Source organism: Xiphophorus couchianus, chromosome 21, assembly GCF_001444195.1.
Source record: "Xiphophorus couchianus chromosome 21, X_couchianus-1.0, whole genome shotgun sequence".
NCBI lineage: Eukaryota > Metazoa > Chordata > Actinopteri > Cyprinodontiformes > Poeciliidae > Xiphophorus > Xiphophorus couchianus.
In genome coordinates, this window is record NC_040248.1 from 23,508,789 (window position 1) to 23,525,345 (window position 16,557).

The following is a 16,557-nucleotide window of genomic DNA, read 5'->3' on the forward strand; positions in this document are numbered from 1 at the left end:
TCGAAGATAGCGGGTTAATTCAGACAACTGTTGGTTTGTTTCGGTTTGGATTCTGCTTAGCTCTCTTAAGGCATGTTCATGGGTTTGTAATAATGATTGTTGTTCTGATAATGCTCTCCGGATTGCATCTGCTGGGCTGATTTGTTGGCCTGAGTGTTCTGTCATGATGGGTTAAAGGTTTCTAGCCCACATGCAGAACACAAGACAGGAGAGTAAGAATCAGTTTAAATGATTTATTTAGGTACACAATTATCAGAGTGTGGGAAGGTGGTCTGGTCCAGGGAATCAACTGTAACGGGCAGCAGTGGTTCATTGGTGGTGGCTGGATCTGAATCTTGGAGGGTTACTGAGTATGTCCAGGGTCTCGGTCTCTTAGTGGGTCCAGGAACAACGGAGGAGTGCGGCGGAGAACGGACATAGGCTCGGGTGCAACGGAGACACAGCGGAGTGGTTCGACCGCCAGCCGTGGGATCCAGGAGATACTTGCAAAACAACGGAGAGGTGAGTCTGGGAACTCGGGCAACCAGTGGGTATCTTCCACGGCGTCACGAGGGAGGTTCTGAAACCAGGAAAGCTGCCAGGCTCTGGTCCACGGGTCCAGAGTGTCAAAGGGATCTCCTGAAGGCAACAGAGGAGCACAAAGAGAATCACTGGAAGGCTCAAGGCAACGAGGAACACAGAGACAGGGCTCAAGGGGGCTCAGAGGTACCGTGACTGGCAAACACTCAGGCGACGCTGGACTGGCGGTCAACTCCTTAAGTATGCTCCGCTGATGAGGGTAATAGATGACAGCTGTGGCTGATGACACCACCGCACTCCAACCGGAACCTGTCGCCATCTGGTGGTAAGAGGTGGACAGGAAAACCCCACCAAGAGAACCAGAGAACCCCGGAACATAACATCGCTAATATTTTAGAGACTTTTGGTCAAACACAACATGTCAAACAAGCAACACACACTCAAGGACACACACTGGACCTGGTTATCGGTAAGGGTGTGAATATTTCCAATGTCTCTGTAACTGATGTCGCCTGTTGCATCACTTCCTGTTATCTTTGAAAGTTCTTTATCTTTTAACCCACTTGGACAAACAGCAACCATCACAAAACGTTCTCTCACTGAAAACGCAGCAGAAACTTTTAATCAAATCTACTCTTCTTCCTCACCCTTAAGCTGTAATGATGTAGATAAGTTGGTAAATGATTTTCAGTCTAAAGTCTCAGATATTATTGATTCCATTAAAATGAAGGTTGTGTCTGGTAAAAAGAAATCTCCATGGAGAAATACACAAACAGTTAGATCTGCAAGACAACTCTGCCGTAGAGCAAAACGAAAATGGCGTAAAACTCAACTCCACGTTCATTGTGACATCTATAAAGAAAGTCTACGTAACTATCATTTAACACTAAAACATGCAAGAGAGGCTTTCTTTGCAGATGTCATAAACAAAAACATTAACAATGCTCCAGCTTTATTTACAACAGTTGACAGAATCACAAACCCTCCTGTGATGTTACCGCCTGAATTCCAATGTTTTGCCGCCTGCAACCAGTTTTCCAGCTTCTTTTCAGAGAAAATTCATAAAATCAGAGGATTAATCTGAACATCCACTATAAAGTCAGTACCAATGCTGAGCCCAAACAAAACAAATACAGGAAAAATGACCCAAATTCAACTACTTAATTATAAAACCCTACAGGAAATTATAAGTCAATAAGCTCCAGTTCCTGCTGCCTGGATGTCCTAGATCTATAACTCTAGAACATTTCTTTAAGAAAGTCCTGCCTGTTATTGCTGCTGATCTGATCCAGATAGTAACTCATCGCTCTCATCAGGCGTTTTCCCCCAGGCTTTGAAAACAGCAGTAATCAAACCACTTATAAAAAAGAACAATCTGGACAAATCACTAATGCAGAATTACAGGCCGACCTCTGACCTCTGACCTCCCATTCATCAGCAAAGTTATTGAAAAAGCTGTTTAAACAATTAACTAGCTTCCTAACTATAACCAACCTCTTTGACTCCTTCCAGTCTGGTTTTCATGCTCACCACAGCACAGAGACTGGCCTAGTCAAAGTGTTCAATGACATCCATATAAATACGGACTGTGCCAGAACCACAGTGCTGGTTCTGTCGGACCTCAGTGTTGACCATGACATATTACTGAATCGACTGGAGAGGTGGGTCGGACTCTCTGGTCCAGTGCTTAACTGGTTTGAATCCTACATAAAGAACAGGGATTTCTTTGTTTCAATTGGAAACTTTTCATCAAAGAGGTCAAAGGTCACATGTGGGGTACCCCAAGGTTCAATCCTAGGACCCCTTTTATTCAATATTTATATGCTCCCACTAGCTCAGGTTATAACAGGAAATAATATTAGCTACCATAACTATGCAGATGACACACAGCTCTACATTACGATGTCACCAGGTGACCTTTGACCCCATCCAATCACTGAACAGATGCTTAGAGCAGATAAATGTGTGGATGTGCCAAAACTTTCTCCAGCTGAACAGAAACAAAACTGAAGTTATTATTTTTGGACCTAAAGAGGAACAATCTAGAGTTATAGATCTAGAGTTATAGATCTATAGCTATAGATCTACAGTTATACATCTAGAGCTACAGATCTAGAGTTATAGATCTAGAGTTATAGATCTAGAGCTATAGATCTAGAGATATAGATATAGAGTTATAGATCTAGAGTCATAGATCTAGAGTTATAGATCTAGAGTTATAGATCTAGAGTCAATGCACAGCTTCAGTTATTACAACTAAAACCAGCGATCAGCCCGAAACCTGGGAGTAGTGATGGACTCTGACCTGAACCTCCAGAGCCACATAAAGACAGTTACAAAGTCGGCCTTCTATCACCTGAAGAACATTTCCAGGATTAAAGGACTAATGTCTCAGCCAGATCTAGAGAAACTCATCCATGCCTTCATCTTCAGTCGTATTGATTATTGCAACAGCGTCTTCACAGGTCTGTCCAACAAATCAATCAAACAGCTGCAGCTGATCCAGATGCTGCTGCTGGCGTTCTGACTAAAACCAGGAAGATAGAGCACATAACACCAGTTTTAAAGTCCCTCCACTGGCTCCCTGTAGCTCAAAGAATAGACTTTAAAATACTGTTGTTAGTTTATAAATCACTGAACAGCTTAGCACCACAATACATTAAAGATCTGCTGTTATTGTATCAACCTTCCAGACCTCTCAGGTTCTGGTTCTGGTTCTGCTCTGCATCCCCAGAACCAGAACCAAACGAGGAGAAGCAGCTTTCAGCATCTATGCACCACAAATTTGAAACAAACTTCCAGAAAACTGTAAAACAGCTGAAACACTGACTTCTTTTAAATCTCGACTAAAAACCCACCTGTTTAGGATTGTATTTGAAATGTAATCAATTACAAATTTATTGATGGAACTTGACTTAATGCTTTGTTTTGATTATTGATTCTATATTGAAATTGCACAAACATCCGTGAGGGACGACGGAGTCCCAGCTCAGTGAAAGAGGTGAACAGAACCTGGTGCCAGAAGCCATTAAAATGCTGTTTACATTGTTTTAAACTGTGTGATTGTGACTGGGAATAAAAATAGCAACATGTATGTTGTTCCATATAACACAGTAGGAGTGTAACAGGTAAACCTTTATGGATGCAAACTCCACTAAAACCCACCTGTTAAGAGCGGAAATACTCTTTATAGAGTTGTTTTTCGCCAAGGAAATCTGGCGCCATAGAAGGTCGATTTGACCTGGCTCCCGGTTCCCTTTGCATGCGAAGCCGAAGTGAAACGGCAAGAATGTTTGGGAAACGATCTGTTTGGATAGATACGAATAATAATTGGCTTGGTTTGCACCTTTGAAATGGAGCAGATGTTGGAGTTTAATAGGTCTAAACATTCCCAAAGAAACTCCAATACACACTCATTTGAAAGCTGATAGAGTTCGTGCTTAAGGACACACGTCAAACATGGCAGTAATGCTATTGGTCAAAACTCACCAACTTACACCAATGAAAATGAGATTCTATAAAACTGACTGACTCTAAGAATACAGTGAGATTTTGGGGAGAATTTTGAGAATTGACTTTATACTGTAAGCTGATCTGTGGAACAGTGTAATAAATCTCCACCCGCCGTGGCCTGCAGTTGAAGAACTCGTCTCTGAGTATTATTTCTCATCTATAAATATAATTAAGACCTTTCCTGATCCAACAAAATGTAATCTATTACAAATTTATTGATGTAACTTGACTTAATGTCGTGTTTTGATTATTGATTCTATGTTTCATTGTGTTTCTGTGTTTGATATGATGTAAAGCTCTTTGAAATGCCTTGCTGCTGAAATGTGCTATACAAATAAAATTTGATTTTTGATGTGATTTGGTTTGGTGAAACAGTGACCTCTGCTGGAGGTGAATGGAATGGCGATGGGTTGCCTGCTCCAGATTCAGCCATGCTAACTGGTCGACTAAAGAATTCGGAAGTACTGAAAAACCTGGACACTGTGCTGAGTTATTTACCTGAGACTCAATGCTTTGAGTTGAATCAGTTGATAAAATCTCACTCTGATTTATCCTGCACACACCTGATCGAACATGATAATGAGGCTTTTGAAGACATGAAGAAGATGCTATGCAATTCTCCTGTCTTGATGGCTCCTGATATGAATAAGCCTTTTAAGCTCCATGTTGATGGTGCAGGAGGAGTCCTTTTGCAAATGGATGACTTTTCAATTGAAAGACCTACAGTATGTTAATACACAGGTTGCCCAGGGTTCTGGTGGGACCCTGTCTTGAAGAGGGGGGGTGTTGCGGCCCAAGGCCTTTCCTCTGGCTCTCTAACATCCCTGTTTTAGAGATCCTAATTGGTGCTGATTGAAAATTGAGGCAGCTGGCCAGTGTCTCTAGAATGACATCAGGTCCAGCATAAGATGCAATATTCTTCCTCATTAGCCCAGCCCATTCTTTCTGTTTCTCTGACACTCTCTCCCTTTTCTCCCTCTCCTCTCCAACCAGTTATGATTTTTGTTAAATAAATCCCATTTTAAGTTGTCCCATACATTGCTTCCCTTTCATTTTTTATGGTTCTAGAGCCAGACCATAACACTTCAAATCTAGAGTTGCCCATGTTGAGAGGTGCTGGGCAGGAGTGGGCATACTTATTGCCCCCAATCTCGGTGCCTGAACGAGAGGGTAGCCTCCTTCCGCCTACGAGTGGGGGGACAGGTTCTGACTGATTGTGCTTATGCGCCGAACAATAGTTCAGATTACCCAACCTTTTGGGAACGGCCCCCCCAATCTGAACTCGAGCGGTGTTCTGTTGTTGGACTTATGTGCTCACAATGGATTGTCCATAACGAACACCATGTTCAAGCATAAGGGTGTCTGTATGTGCACTTGGCACCAGGACACCCTAGATCGGCGGTTTTCAAAGTGTGAGGCGCGCCTCCCCTAGGGGGCGCCAGAGCACTTTAGGGGAGGCGCTGTGCGAGGGAAAAAATAAACCGGAATGCAACAGTAATGTTGCCAATGTGTTGCCATGTTGCCAATTTAGTTAAGATCATAAATAAAATGAGTTACACATGATTCAGGACCGTGATAGAAAAAGAAAGGGTGCGCATAGCGTGCGTAATAGTTTTTTCCTTTGTATGCCTCCGCTCTTTCATACAGCAGCTCTTTTAGCTCCAAATAAATTGTTTAGATGAGCCACAAAAAGAGCTCCACCATTTTGCAACTGTTTAGGTTTTTGATTTATTTTTTAATTTCAAGGAAATGTGCAACATTTACAGATGTGTTCCAGAGATCTGATCAAAATGTTTTTGTTAAGATGTGAAAACACTGTTGGTATCTCAAACATTAAACTCAGAATCTCAGATGTAACATTTGTTGGAGAAAACGGTTGAAAAATGAGTTTGGGGTTCTTATCATTAGAAAAATGAAAAAAGGGCGTATTTGCTATACAAAGGCCCTGATAAAATAATTAAAATGGGAGGAAATGTTTTAAAATGTTCATGTGTTAAATTTCATTCAGATAAAGTGTCATTTTAAAAGATGAGATGGTTCTAAAATAAAAGCAATTAGTTTTGTAGTGGCATTTGTTTGTGTGTGTGTTGATTATGGGGGGGGGGGGGGGGGGCAGCAGGCATTGTGCTCCTTGGAGGGGGGCTCACCCTTTCATACTTTGAAAACCCCTGGTCTAGATCACAGTTTGATGATCGACTTTGTCGTCGTTTCATCGGATCTGCGGCCGTATGTCTTGGACAATCGGGTGAAGAGAGGTGCGGAGCTGTCCACTGACCACTACCTGGTGGTGAGTTGGCTCCGGTGGTGGGGTAGGAAGCCGGTCAGACCTGGCAGGTCCAAACATGTTGTGAGGGTCTGCTGGGAACGTCTGGCAGAATCCCCTGTGAGACGGAGCTTTAACTCCCATCTCCGGCAAAACTTCGAACACGTCCCGGGGGAGGTGGGGGACATGGAGTCTGAGTGGACCGTGTTCAGTTCCTCCATTGTGGAGGCGGCTGACCGGATCCGTGGTCTGTGGGACTCCGGAAGCAGCTGATGGGCACCGGCAGCAGGGGCGCAACTACATATTTTCTGAGGTGTATGCGAACATGTCATCGGCGCCAACACCCCCCCTTGCCCCAACGACATAAACTTGTACAACTCATTTTTAATTAAAGTATCAATAATAATAAATGTACATATATGTGAATAAATTGCTGCCTACAGGGCAATTAAAAAACAATGAAACAAAAAACTGCAATATTGCATCATTTAATATATTTGAGCCAAAGAGCCTCGTCTGTTATCCTGTCTAGAACCTCCTGTGTCTGCAGGTCTGAGGCTCTTTGTTAGCATGTTTTCTATCATTCTTATAGCTTGATGGGAAACCTGGTCCAAACTGGCAACCCACATTAATAAAATGGTGAAATAATATTGACCACAAAACACTGAATTATAAAAGATATCAACATTTTTCTACACAATCCTAACAAACGTTTTTAATGTTCTCTTCACAATATTTATTGATTTACTATTAATCTATTTGTATGATTTGTTCTATAAATTACAATCTATATTATTTTTTGGTCTCAGGAAATGACTGAGGGATGAAGAGACTGATGTTCTGGTTCTTTAGGTTCTGACGGGTCTGCGGTTCCTCTCCTGATCCATTCTGTCTGATATCAAACAACCCACTGAATATCGATACACACTTTTATTGCTCCTATTAAACTTCACTGTGATTGTTTAGCCTGTTTCTTCCCACCACCGTCTGTGTTTTTGCCAGAGGTTTTACTTTAAGGACGGCAGGTGGATGAGATTCGTCCTGGGTTTCTTAAGGCTCTGGATGTTGTAGGGTTGTGTTGCTAACATGACTCTGCAGTATTGCATGGACATCAGGGGCAGTTCCCCTGGATTGGCAGACCGGGGTGGTGGTCCCCTGTTCAAAAAAGGGGACCGTAGGGTGTGCTCCACTAGAGAGGAGTTACACTCTTAAGCTCCCTGCTTTTTGCAGACGATGTGGTCCTTCTGGCTTCATCAGGTCGTGATCTGCAGCTCTCACTGGAGCGGTTAGCAGCCGAGTGTGAAGCGGCCGGGATGGGGATCAGTGCCTCCAAATCCATGGCCATCATGGTCTTGAGCTGGAAAAGGGTAGAGTGCCTTCTCTGGGTCAGGGGGGGGTCCTGCCCCAAGTGGAGGAGTTCAAGTATCTCGGGATCTTGTTCACGAATGAGGGAAGAAGGGAGCAGGAGATCAACAGGCGGATTGGCGCAGCGTCTGCCGTGAAGCGGCGCTGTACCGGTCCGTCGTGGTGAAGAGAGAGCTGAGCCAAAAAGCGAAGCTCTCGATTTACCGGTCGATCTACGTTCCCACCCTCATCTATGGTCATGAGCTTTGGGTCATGATCGAAAGAACGAGATCACGACCAAAATGGGTTTTCTATGTAGGGTGTCTGGTCTCTCTCTTAGAGTTAGGGTGAGGAGCTATCTATCCAACGATAGATCTAGGTAGGTAAATACTTTTATTTGCGCATATCAGAAATCTTTGGTTGCAATTCTGAAACTTTTGAGAAAACAACACTGGGTTTCCTACCTGGCCATCTGGACATTTGCTGGTCTCTTCATCCTGATGTTTTGGTCCTCTCTAGGTGGAGGAATCCCTAATTTTCAGCAATGCCTACAAGGCTGTCCTGCTTCAGCTGCACTCTGCTGGTCATACTGGAACAGGGAATTAGGAGAACACCAATTTTTAATTTCATAACATAACACATATTACATATAATTCAATATAAAACTAAATACAAGACACATACACACCAATTAACACCAAAGAAAAGACATAAATTATGTGAATATTCTCCTTCAGACTGTAATCTGCCAGCTTGGTTTTTCCTTTTGCATCTGGAAGAAAATATATATTTAAGAGTTACATTATCTCCCCTCATCCACAGTACTGATTATATGCTTGGTAAATAAATAACCTGTATGCAGTCACTTGATGTGTTGTTCAGATTAACGTGGACCTAATGACACAATGGTGCCACGGTCCGGTGTGTTTTCCCACTTCAGCTTCAATGCTAGTTAAAACACACACCAAGGCATAACAGCTTTTAACACGTTTCCTCCAGATACAGTTGGTAGTTTGCAACGCTTAATGCAACTCTACAAAGGTGCGCTGATTAAGGGTAATAATTTAAAAAATATTTTTTTAAGCAAAACATTTTGATCACAATTTTATTATTATTATTATTATTTTTTAGTTGAGATTAATTTTTCTTCATTTAATAATTGTGAAACGAATTTACCTCCATACGTTTAAGGCACTTTATAAGGTAGGAAATTAAAATGAAGACTCAATAATACCAACAAACAACTCATATGTAGAATAAAAATGAATTTATATTTAAAGTTAAATATGACCAAGACATTTAACATTTTTTTCTTCTCAATTTTCCAGGGCTAGCAGAGAAAGCCCTGCTGACAGCCCACCGCTGTGCAAAGCTCACAAACGTTTCTGGTGCAATACCAATCCGCGCCAGAAGATGGCAGTAGTGGCACATAAGAGAGACGCCTTAAGCAGAAGAAGCTCATTGTGAGCCTTAACTGATGAAGTCAATGAAGTCAAGTCTAAAGTCATTAAATTTGGGACTGCAGATTTAAACTGTAACGGTTCCCTCCATGGTTCTGACCCGTTCAGAGCAGCCATTCTTATCGAAACGTAGTCTTTTCGTTAGACCCTGCAAAGAGATCAAGTGTAAATCTTTCCCAGCATCCTGCTCTGACCTCTGACCTCTGTGCTGTGGTTGCAGACGGCAGCGATCCTGTGCAGCCTGACACGGTAAAGTAAAGGAGCCAAAGCAGCAAGTGAAGGCGGCGTTCCTGAATGACGGCAGCTCTCCTGTTTGCAGGTGGGACGGGACGTCCTGCTGGTGGCGCTCTTCCTCACTGGGAACCTGTCCTTCCTCATCGCCCTGCTGGCTGGAATAGGACAGGCGGTGCATTCCTAGCATCTGGGTCTGCTCAGCTCTCACTCTCAGGGCTCCTTCTGTTCATCACGTTCAGCGGTGATGCAGAGATTATAGTCCGTTCTGATCCAGCTGAGGATAAGTTACATGTTTGTTCTAAAGCGGAGAAACTTCAGCGCATTAAAGTCTGAGTTAGAACCAGCTGTTTGTTTATGCAGCCAAATATCCCAAAATAAAGAAAAACAACCCAAAATCACGTTTGGTTCACTTTCCACGTCAAACAAATCCTCGATTCTGATGTTTTTAAGACCATCGACTAGTCGTGGTTCTGATCCAGGTTCTGGTTCTGATCCAGGTTCCTCTAGAACCTCTTGAGGCGATGGAGCAACAATTCATCATAAATGAAGAACATTCCAGGGAATTTCATCCGACAGTGTCTTCAGTCAGAAGCTCCCTTGAGACGCTGAAACACAGACCTCTACTTTCATTTTGCTCTGGGATCAATAATGATAGATAACAGAACTGATTGATCAGGTTTCAAAATCTTTATTAGAAAAAACAAAAAACGTCACTGGTGATGTCACTGATGACGTCACTGGTGATGTCACTCTGACAGCCAGAGTTTGAAGGTTCGGTCGTAGGAGCAGGTGGCGATCAGCTTGCCATCAGGTGACACGTCCACGCCCATCACCTGGAAACACACAACCAATCAGGACGCAGAGCTCAGATGGCTCAATCAAAGCCCGGGGCGGTCCTACCTTCCCCTCATGTCCTGCTAGCGTCTTCAGGGGCATCCAGCCTGGGTGGCTCCAAATCTTCGCCGTGTTGTCGTAAGCTCCGGTCAACAGGAAGTGACCGTCAGTGGCTGCAGAGGAAGTGAGGTTAAAAACACAGGAAGTGATGTCTGAGACACAGGAAGTGAGCTCAAACTGAAGAGACTGAAGAGCTTTAGTTTTTTTTACGTTGGAATCGGACGGCAGACAGCAGGTTCTGGTGGGCGGGGACTGTGTACAGGCACTTCCTGTTGCGCAGCTCCCACACCTTACAGGTGTTGTCTCCACTTCCTGTGGCCAGGTGATGGCTGCAGGAACAACCAGGAAAAGATGATCAACTGACTGATCGCTACTCTGATTGGCTGGATTTCTGCCAACTGTCGTGTGATTGGCTGACCCGTTAGGACTGAAGTGAACGCTGTAGATCTCCTTCAGGTGTCCCTCCAGGAAAACCACGCAGCGCCCCGTCCTCAGGTCCCACACCCTGCCGAAGGCATCGAGCCCTCTGATTGGACGAGAAACAGGCAGAACTAATGGCTGACAGAGAAGCTGATCAATAATCAGACTTATTGACGATCACAGAGGAACTTCATAAACTGAAAATGGCGTCAGAACAGAAATCTAATTAGAGAGAGAGGAACGTCACAGTACTACAGAGTACTACACAGTACCACACAGTACCACACAGTACCACAGAGTGCTACACAGTACCACACAGTACCACACAGTACCACAGAGTACTACACAGTACCACAGAGTGCCACACAGTACCACACAGTACCACAGAGTGCTACACAGTACCACAGAGTACCACAGAGTACTACACAGTACCACAGAGTACTACACAGTACCACACAGTACCACACAGTACCACAGAGTACTACACAGTACCACACAGTACCACAGAGTACTACACAGTACCACAGAGTACCACACAGTACCACACAGTACCACAGAGTACTACACAGTACCACAGAGTACCACACAGTACCACACAGTACCACAGAGTACTACACAGTACCACACAGTACCACAGAGTACCACAGAGTACTACACAGTACCACAAAGTACTACACAGTACCACAGAGTGCCACAGAGTACCACACAGTACCACAGAGTACTACACAGTACTACACAGTACCACAGAGTACTACACAGTACCACAGAGTACCACACAGTACCACACAGTACCACAGAGTACCACACAGTACTACACAGTACCACAGAGTACTACACAGTACCACACAGTACCACACAGTACCACAGAGTACTACACAGTACTACACAGTACCACAGAGTACCACACAGTACCACACAGTACCACAGAGTGCTACACAGTACCACACAGTACTACACAGTACCACACAGTACTACACAGTACCACACAGTACTACACAGTACCACAGAGTACTACACAGAGTTCCACAGAGTACCACACAGTACCACACAGTATCACACAGTACCACACAGTACCACACAGTACCACACAGTACCACAGAGTACCACACAGTACCACACAGTACCACAGAGTGCTACACAGTACCACACAGTACCACAGAGTGCTACACAGTACCACAGAGTGCTACACAGTACCACAGAGTACCACAGAGTACTACACAGTACCACACAGTACCACAGAGTGCCACACAGTACCACAGAGTACCACAGAGTACTACACAGTACCACAGAGTGCTACACAGTACCACAGAGTACCACACAGTACCACAGAGTACCACAGAGTACTACACAGTACCACACAGTACCACACAGTACCACAGAGTACTACACAGTACTACACAGTACCACAGAGTACTACACAGTACCACAGAGTACCACACAGTACCACACAGTACCACAGAGTACCACACAGTACTACACAGTACCACAGAGTACTACACAGTACCACACAGTACCACACAGTACCACAGAGTACTACACAGTACTACACAGTACCACACAGTACCACACAGTACCACACAGTACTACACAGTACCACACAGTACTACACAGTACCACACAGTACCACACAGTACTACACAGTACCACACAGTACCACAGAGTACCACACAGTACTACACAGTACCACAGAGTACTACACAGTACCACACAGTACCACACAGTACCACAGAGTACCACACAGTACCACACAGTACCACAGAGTGCTACACAGTACCACAGAGTACCACACAGTACCACAGAGTACCACAGAGTACTACACAGTACCACACAGTACCACAGAGTACTACACAGTACCACAGAGTGCCACACAGTACCACACAGTACCACAGAGTACTACACAGTACCACACAGTACAACACAGTACCACACAGTACCACAGAGTACTACACAGTACCACACAGTACCACAGAGTACTACACAGTACCACAGAGTACCACACAGTACCACACAGTACCACAGAGTACTACACAGTACTACACAGTACCACAGAGTACTACACAGTACCACAGAGTACCACAGAGTACCACACAGTACCACACAGTACCACAGAGTACTACACAGTACCACAGAGTACTACACAGTACCACACAGTACCACAGAGTGCTACACAGTACCACAGAGTGCTACACAGTACCACAGAGTACCACAGAGTACTACACAGTACCACACAGTACCACACAGTACCACAGAGTACTACACAGTACCACAGAGTACCACAGAGTACCACACAGTACCACAGAGTGCCACACAGTACCACACAGTACTACACAGTACCACACAGTACCACACAGTACTACACAGTACCACACAGTACCACACAGTACTACACAGTACCACACAGTACCACAGAGTGCTACACAGTACCACACAGTACTACACAGTACCACACAGTACCACACAGTACCACACAGTACCACAGAGTACCACACAGTACCACACAGTACCACAGAGTGCCACACAGTACCACACAGTACTACACAGTACCACACAGTACCACACAGTACTACACAGTACCACACAGTACCACAGAGTGCTACACAGTACTACACAGTACCACAGAGTACCACACAGTACCACAGAGTACTACACAGTACCACACAGTACTACACAGTACCACAGAGTACCACACAGTACCACACAGTACCACAGAGTGCTACACAGTACCACAGAGTGCTACACAGTACCACACAGTACTACACAGTACCACACAGTACCACACAGTACTACACAGTACCACACAGTACCACACAGTACTACACAGTACCACACAGTACCACAGAGTACCACACAGTACTACACAGTACTACACAGTACCACACAGTACCACAGAGTGCTACACAGTACTACACAGTACCACAGAGTACCACACAGTACCACAGAGTACTACACAGTACCACACAGTACCACACAGTACCACACAGTACTACACAGTACTACACAGTACCACACAGTACCACAGAGTGCTACACAGTACTACACAGTACCACAGAGTACCACACAGTACCACACAGTACCACAGAGTGCTACACAGTACCACACAGTACTACACAGTACCACACAGTACTACACAGTACCACACAGTACCACAGAGTGCTACACAGTACCACACAGTACCACACAGTACCACACAGTACTACACAGTACCACACAGTACTACACAGTACCACAGAGTGCTACACAGTACCACACAGTACTACACAGTACCACACAGTACCACAGAGTACCACACAGTACCACACAGTACTACACAGTACCACACAGTACCACACAGTACCACAGAGTACTACACAGTACCACACAGTACTTACACAGTACCACAGAGTACCACACAGTACCCCACAGTACTACACAGTACCACACAGTACCACACAGTACCACAGAGTACTAAACAGTACCACACAGTACTACACAGACCACAGAGTACTACACAGTACCACACAGTACACACAGTACCACAGAGTGCTACACAGTACACACAGTACCACAGAGTACCTAAACAGTACCACAGAGTGCTACACAGACCCACAGAGTGCTCACAGTACCACACAGTACTACACAGTACCACAGAGTACTACACAGTACCACACAGTACTACACAGTACCCACAGTACCACAGAGTACCACACAGTACCACACAGTACTACACAGTACCACACAGTACCACCAGTACTACACAGTACCACACAGTACTACACAGTACCCACACAGTACTACACAGTTACCACACAGTACCACAGAGTACTACCACCAGTACACCAGTACCACAGAGTACTACACAGTACCACAGAGTACCACAGAGTACTACACAGTACCACACAGTACCACACAGTACCACAGAGTACCACACAGTACTACACAGTACCACACAGTACTACACAGTACCACACAGTACCACACAGTACACACAGTACCACACAGTACCACACAGTACTTACACAGTACCAACAGAGTACCACACAGTACCCACACAGTACTACACAGTACCACACAGTACCCACAGAGTACTACACAGTACCACACAGTACTACACAGTACCACAGAGTACTACACAGTACCACACAGTACTACACAGTACCACAGAGTGCTACACAGTACCACACAGTACCACAGAGTGCTACACAGTACTACACAGTACCACAGAGTACCACACAGTACCACAGAGTACTACACAGTACCACACAGTACTACACCAGTACCACACAGTAATACACAGTACCACACAGTACCACAGAGTGCTACACAGTACCAGAGTGCTACACAGTACCACACAGTACTACACAGTACCACAGAGTACTACAGAGTACTACACCGTACCAAACAGTACCACACAGTACCACAGAGTACACACAGTACTACACAGTACCACAGAGTACCACACAGTACCACATAGTGCTACACAGTACCACAGAGTGCTACACAGTACCACACAGTACTACACAGTACCACACAGTTACCCACAGAGTGCTACACAGTACCACCACAGTACTACACAGTACCACACAGTACTACACAGTACCACAGAGTGCTACACAGTACCACAGAGTGCTACACAGTACCACACAGTACTACACAGTACCACACAGTACCACAGAGTGCTACACAGTACCACACAGTACTACACAGTACCACACAGTACCACAGAGTGCTACACAGTACCACACAGTACTACACAGTACCACACAGTACCACACAGTACTACACAGTACCACACAGTACCACACAGTACCACAGAGTACCACACAGTACCACACAGTACTACACAGTACCACACAGTACCACAGAGTACTACACAGTACCACACAGTACTACACAGTACCACACAGTACTACACAGTACCACACAGTATCACAGGAGTACTACACAGTACCACACAGTACCACAGAGTGCTACACAGTACCACAGAGTACCACAGAGTACTACACAGTACCACACAGTACCACACAGTACCACAGAGTACTACACAGTACTACACAGTACCACAGAGTACCACACAGTACCACATAGTGCTACACAGTACCACAGAGTACCACACAGTACCACACAGTACCACACAGTACCACACAGTACCACAGAGTACTACACAGTACCACACAGTACCACACAGTACCACACAGTACTACACAGTACTACACAGTACCACACAGTACCACAGAGTGCTACACAGTACTACACAGTACCACAGAGTACCACACAGTACCACACAGTACCACAGAGTGCTACACAGTACCACACAGTACTACACAGTACCACACAGTACTACACAGTACCACACAGTACCACAGAGTGCTACACAGTACCACACAGTACCACACAGTACCACACAGTACTACACAGTACCACACAGTACTACACAGTACCACAGAGTGCTACACAGTACCACACAGTACTACACAGTACCACACAGTACCACAGAGTACCACACAGTACCACACAGTACTACACAGTACCACACAGTACCACACAGTACCACAGAGTACTACACAGTACCACACAGTACTACACAGTACCACAGAGTACCACACAGTACCACACAGTACTACACAGTACCACACAGTACCACACAGTACCACAGAGTACTACACAGTACCACACAGTACTACACAGTACCACAGAGTACTACACAGTACCACACAGTACTACACAGTACCACAGAGTGCTACACAGTACTACACAGTACCACAGAGTACCACACAGTACCACAGAGTGCTACACAGTACCACAGAGTGCTACACAGTACCACACAGTACTACACAGTACCACAGAGTGCTACACAGTACCACACAGTACTACACAGTACCACACAGTACCACAGAGTACCACACAGTACCACACAGTACTACACAGTACCAC

The 16,557-nt window shown here is 44.8% G+C and overlaps 1 protein-coding gene and 1 long non-coding RNA gene across 2 annotated transcripts in view; one reads left to right on the top strand and one right to left on the bottom strand.

Annotated features, from left to right (window-relative positions):
- Positions 1–9,147: 9,147 nt before the first annotated feature.
- On the top strand, positions 9,148–9,728 carry LOC114136977 (uncharacterized). Its single transcript, XR_003593897.1, has 2 exons — positions 9,148–9,348; positions 9,419–9,728. It is a non-coding gene; the product is annotated as an uncharacterized LOC114136977 (long non-coding RNA).
- Positions 9,729–10,005: 277 nt separating this feature from the next.
- The window catches only part of prpf4 (pre-mRNA splicing tri-snRNP complex factor PRPF4), a 30,359-nt gene continuing 23,807 nt past the window's right edge, over positions 10,006–16,557 (bottom strand). The window contains exons 12-15 of the mRNA XM_028005408.1: positions 10,646–10,753; positions 10,438–10,556; positions 10,234–10,340; positions 10,006–10,166 (exon numbers count right to left, since the gene is read on the bottom strand). Of these exons, the coding sequence (XP_027861209.1) occupies positions 10,080–10,166; positions 10,234–10,340; positions 10,438–10,556; positions 10,646–10,753 (421 nt within the window). The 3' untranslated portion in view covers positions 10,006–10,079. The remainder of the gene's footprint in view (positions 10,167–10,233; positions 10,341–10,437; positions 10,557–10,645; positions 10,754–16,557) is intronic.